Below are 6,000 nucleotides of genomic sequence, written 5' to 3' on the forward strand. Positions count from 1 at the left end.
CTCACTCTGGGCTCTCAGTCGCATGGTTCATATGCAATGCAACGAAACTGATTTTCCGGTTACTTGAGTGAACAGCCTGCGTATGTGTCACTATACACGGAGCCGACGACGTATTTGGATCTAACAAGTAGACATTATCAAGGGCGAAAGTAGAGAAAAAAAGTATGCATGATCAGTTCAAACAGTTTCACGTTCCGGGAAGGGCCCGCAGCCTTCAGCACTCTAGTTCGTTATCTTTGAGGATTGTTTTTTGCACGCTGTTTCAGTTTCATGATTAATAAGAGCGTCTCAACTTTAGCCTATTCGCCAATAATAAAAAGACTGCCTGTATGGCTTAGGGGTCTGAGAATGTTCGAAACTTTTAAACAACGAACAGGGAACTGTGCTATGTGGCTCGGTTATTGAATCGAATACCCACTATATGTAAATTCGAATAGTTTTTGAATAGTTTTCAAATGTTTAGGAATCGTCAACTTTGCTAAAACGTAAAAGTGGCGCAAACGTACGATAAACTTTACTCCCGCGGCGACAGGAAGCGTAAAACTTATTTTAAGTACATGTAGCAGGTAACGTCACTCAGGGGGCCATATTCTACCTGCTAAACCAGTATCATTTGTGGACTCAGACAGACATGGGTATATGAACTAACTATATATTTCTTCCTAAGGCTGTATTTGTGTTTTTAATGAGCAAATGTGCATAAAGTGCATTGTAATGGCATAAACTTCCTAATGGTATTAATACTAGGATGTGAACATTGTTTTAATATAGTTGTGAAAAAAAGCTGTTAATTATTTGAAACCAATTCGAAGAGTATTCAATACAGTCTTCGATCCATTTAGCTTCTGGCACTACTTGATTTGTATTCAAGTTAGTCTTAAACATTATTATTCGCACACCCCTACTTATCCGTGAAGTCATGTTTCCATATCTTATGTAATATGTTTTTCTCCACTGAAGCTATCCGTAAATATTTCATTACATACAAGCGACAATCAGGACACTAACTCCATCCGATACCATGCGGCACGTTTTATTCTTATGATAACACCAGCCAAGGTCTCATGTATTTCAGCTAAATTTAATGGCAAACTTTTTATCATGCGATAAACAAATTTTATTTTTGCCTATTGGGAAAGGAAGAAAACATAAACAAATGAGTGAATAACGTTTAAACTTTATGTAGTTTATGTCGAGTTGTCGTCAGGCGGGAAAACATATACTAGTTCGCACAATCTTACAAAACAGAAAGAAGCTGTTCAAACGCTTCTCCAGCCAAGAGAAGTTTCAATAATATGCACAAAATTGTTCCCGCTAGGCATTCTAGAGCAACAAAAACAGTTTAATTGTACATATAAGAAGCACGATTTTGAAAGAGGGTGCTCAACAGTACGTGTTATTTTTGTTCGAATTCTTTAATTAGGTATCACATCTTACTCTTTTGTTTTCTTTATTTAAATTTATAATGTCGCACAGGATAATCCAAGTATGCTTGTTGGATCCAAGAAAAGATGAATGTGCAAAAATTCTAATGATGCAATTTTCTATAATCAAGGCGTATTAATAAAACATCACACATCGTAACAAAAGACACACAACAAAAGTACTCTTGCCTAACACAAAGACCAAGGCTTAAAAGTGAAAATATTTTGTGCATCCTAAAAATGTCCGTTTCATCACACTGATGCTAGTTGTCAACGTAATAAATCGCGAGGGATGGTATATACAGTTGTACCATAGGAACAGAAAAAGCTGGAAGCCAGGAAGGAAATGCCATAAGGATGTCAGGTAATTGTCCTAGGTCAAGAAATTTAATCGTTTCAAACATAGATAGTCTGCAAGGCTTCTTTTTTAACGGCATGCAATATTATGTACGAAAAATATTTTCTCTTACCATTTCTTCTTATGATGTATTCAAGAGAGTGAGCAAGAAAAATCCGAAGTACGGGTTTGGGAGAGTTCCAGTCTTGAGAAGATATCCCAATCAGAATTCCCTTGGATATACCTCCAGAAGAATAAAGTCATGAGATTATTTTCCCGCAGTTCTTTAAGAAGTAAGACTATTTGCCTCACAAAGGACGACGAATGTTTAGTATGCTCACTTATCAGGCAGTTTCTCAACAACAATGCTTCAGGTAGATGTTCTTGAAGCGGTGGTCCTGATTGGAATTATTGGTGACCAAATGTTTAGCGTTCACGTGGCACTGTCTACTCCTGGTGCTCCGAGAAGTCGTCGCAGGCTCATCAGGCGGCCCAAATAGCACTTCCCTACGTCGAAACCTATGCGGTCTGCATTTTCTTTCGACGGTTCAGTTCTTTAAAAAAATGTCTCCTTTTTGGGTTGAAGTCTCCTTCACCTCGTTTGCGTGGAAAAGCAAGGGCGTGCCACTGAAAAGACAGGACTCGGTCCGAATGGAGTAATAACAACGACAAGTCCTCAGGTCCGTCCTGGAATGCCTCATGAGTTGTGGGCTGTTCACAAACCAGTCGCCAACACTTCTTCCTCAAGAGTTAACAACAGCGTCAAGAAGGAAAACAAAAACAGTCCGCGCAAATCGTCGCTGCTTCACGGACGGGAAACTAAGTGTCGTCGTACTGTCATCTCGATCTGAGCAGCGGCGCCAGGTCGTCACGTCACCGCACAAAACGACGACCCCGGGCGAGTTATCTACATGCCACCAGGGGCCAGCCACAGCAGCTGCAGCAAAGGGAGCTCTACACTCGCTGAGGCGTCCCAACTACGGGCGCTCCTTTTGGGCGCCGCTCGAAGTCTGGGAGCGCTGGTCCGCCGGTGCCGAAGGAGCACAGCGCCCGCCTCCTCGCAGGCCCCGGGTCCTGGCGGCGGCTTTCGAGGAGAGAGGGCGCGGGCGTCGCAGCACTCCCTCCTTCTCTCCGGTCCTCTGTCGAGTCGGCCGCTCGCTCGCGACGCCGTCTGCCGGAGTGGGTGTATCGAATGGCATCGGATTTTACCGCGCCCGGTCGTGCAAACGCATCGCAGTTCCACCGCCGCCGTTTACGCCTGCGGCTTCCGAAAGCGCGCTAATAAATTCCGAGCTGCGACGAGCTAGCCTGGAAGGCGCTCCCGTTCGGGACGCTGCTCTCTTTGTGCCTTTCGTGGTCGGTTCGTTGAGCGGCAAGGAGGTTCCAGTGCGCGGAGTCGCGCGGCAGAAATGCAATTTTCGCTGCGTCTTTAGCACCCCACCTTTCTTTTCTTTTTCAGATTCGCGCTATTTCTTCTAACATGCACTTGCCGCATGGCTAAGAATGTTGTCCAAAGCACGTCTGTAACCACGGAAGGTTAAACGCGATTATAAAAAAGAAATATTGAGACAGGATGGTGAGGACGGGCACGAGCACAGATTCTTACCGGCGTATTTGAAACATTATTTATAACGCCTGAATAGGGAATTGTATAAATTTTTGGGTCGTTTGCATAAGCAACGGTCTTATAACGGCGCAGCTTCGAAATTACAATTTACGATCCAAACGTGCTTTACATTAAGCATGGCCTGCCGACAGAAACCTTTGGTGAAGCAGTGATTCCAATGTGGCTTAATTTTTCTTTTTTGTGTGTGGTCCACCGTGTCTATTTTTAGGCCATGTTGCAGTACATCTTCTTTCTTTTTTTATGGGCCACGGTGTTTTCAAAGTGTTATCAAAGGTCTATTGAAAAAAAAGATTATATAAGCGTTCGTTACAGAAAAGGCTTTGTTTCGGCAATTAAGCGCCGAACAAAAAATAATTGAATGTGATATGAACTACTTGCCTTGTGCGTTCTCTTTTTTTTTTCGGTCACCAGTGCTTGTCGATGAACATGTGATCGAGCTCTTCGGAACTCCTCAAACAGATCTTTAATCTCTATTACGTTTAGCAGAAGGACGCAGTCCTGCTTCCAGTCGCCGATCCGACGTAGATAACGCTCCGAACGGCTCTCCGGAAGTTCTGAAAGCTTTAAGCATCACGGCTTTCGAGGCTTTGAAGGGATTATTCGCAATGCCGAGACTGCGAGAAACGCTTTGCCGAGAGGTTGCCTGAAGGTATGCGAGCCCCTAAGGAGGTGCTCTGCCAGTAATTGAGATTATGGAGTCAGATAAACTCCACAGCGGCGCGGAGTGCGATGAAGAAAGCACAACTGGCGTTTCTTGGGCACGCTTGTATAGGCCCTAACTGTGCGCCGTGAATAATAAGTGTTAAACGAACTTGAGAAAGATTACTTGATTCCGGAAACCAAAGACGCATCAATAGTTTAGTAAAATGTCCTCTTTGGCTTAGACAAGACAGCGAATGTGTGTTGGGCACTAGGAAAGCTAAAGCAAGAGAGATAAAACAAGGGCAGGAAAGGCAGAGAGGTCGACCAGAAGAGCACCCGGTTTGCCACCCTACACTGGGGGTGTGGGAAAGGGGAATAGAAAGAGGAAGAAAGGGAGCGAGTGAGCACTGAATGCGTGTGGAAGGAACATTATACAGAGGGACACTATAAACGGTTTCTTAAGCAGGTGCACTTCCAGTATTGCACTAGTATCGCCACGGTCCGAGTATCTTTGACTCAGTGAACGGCCTTGAGTCCAGTCGGTGCAAAGTCGCCCGCAGAGAGAGGCGTTGTACATCGTAGCGAGGGCAGCTACGCAATAGGTGCTCGATGGTTTCCACGCACCCACAGAAGTCGCACATCGGGCTCTCGGTCATTCCTAAACTATAATAGTATGCGTTCGTGAAAGCCACTCCCAGCCACAAACGGCACAGCAAGGTTGTTTCGCCCCGGGAAAGGCTAGATGGCTGTTGTAGCGTGGGGTCCAGTTTACGTAATCGGCAATTGAAGGCACTTGAAATCCAGATATCTTGTGACTTTTTGCGTGCAAGTAGGCGAAGTTCCCTGGCAGCGTCCGACCTCGCCGAAGGTGTTGGACGCGTCTGGGTATCTTAGTGGGCAGATCGGGCAGCCTTGTCAGCTAGTTTGTTGCCGACGATGCCACAGTGATCAGGAATCCACTGAAATATGATGTTATGTTCTCTTTCCAGAGCGTGATGGTCCACTTTCCTGATGTCAGATACCATCTGCTCGTAAGTTCTGCGGTGTAATGCAGACTTGATACTGTGAAGCGCTGCCTTAGAATCACAAAATACAACCCATTTCTCTGTTGGCTCTTCGGTGACATACGTCATAGCGGCATGGAGAGCTGCAAGTTCTGCCGACGTATATATAGTCGTGTGTGACAATTTGAATCTAACTGTAACCTGTTTATCTGGAACGACGAATGCGGCAGTTGAGCTGGTAGGTGAGGTCGAACCGTCGGTATATATATGTATGCGGTCATGATACATCTGGTCCAGTAATAGGAGCGTAAGTTGCTTCAGAGCCGCCGATGGATGCTTATACTTTATTGTAATTCCAGGAATAGTAAAATTCACTTGAGGATGTCGCAGGCACCACAGTTGAGATGAAGGCTTCGCCGCCAGTGTAAAAGATGATGGTATGCACTTTTCATGAGCGTTAATCCCTCTTGAAAAGGTCGCTTGAGGCCCCTCGGCCAAATGATGGTCGGGGATCCTTGACAGATGGCGAATATGCGCTCTGAGAGAGTCGACAGCTACATGTGTATGGATCATATGGTCTCCCGCGATGGCAGTTGTTGCTGCTGTTGAGGTGCGTCGAGGCAGCCCTAAACACGTGCGTAGGGCTTGACCCCGTGTGCTCTCCAAAGCGCGAAAGTTCGTCTTGCATGCATTTGACAACACTGGTAGACTGTAACGTAGGAGTCTGAGAAACAGTACCCTGTACAGCTGCATCATAGAATGGACTGGTGTACCCCAGTTTTTCCCACAGAGAAATTTGAAGGCCTGTGCAATGACAGCTAACTTCTTCAGATGTAGTGACGGCTCCATGAGAGGTTGCGGTCAGTGATTACACCCAGAAAGCGATGCGTCTTAACATATGATACAGCTTGACCATTGATTGAAACTGGACACAATGAGATTTTTTTGCACGTAAAGCCAACCAAT

The 6,000-nt window shown here is 45.3% G+C and overlaps 1 protein-coding gene across 1 annotated transcript in view; it reads right to left on the bottom strand.

Moving 5' to 3' along the window:
• The window catches only part of LOC142579412 (guanylate cyclase soluble subunit beta-1-like), a 99,333-nt gene extending 96,588 nt beyond the window's left edge, over positions 1–2,745 (bottom strand). The window contains exon 1 of the mRNA XM_075689564.1: positions 1,895–2,745. Coding sequence (XP_075545679.1) covers positions 1,895–1,897 — 3 coding nt within the window. The 5' untranslated portion in view covers positions 1,898–2,745. The remainder of the gene's footprint in view (positions 1–1,894) is intronic.
• Between the last annotated feature and the right edge of the window lie 3,255 nt (positions 2,746–6,000).

This window comes from Dermacentor variabilis, chromosome 4 (assembly GCF_050947875.1).
Source record: "Dermacentor variabilis isolate Ectoservices chromosome 4, ASM5094787v1, whole genome shotgun sequence".
Taxonomy (NCBI): domain Eukaryota; kingdom Metazoa; phylum Arthropoda; class Arachnida; order Ixodida; family Ixodidae; genus Dermacentor; species Dermacentor variabilis.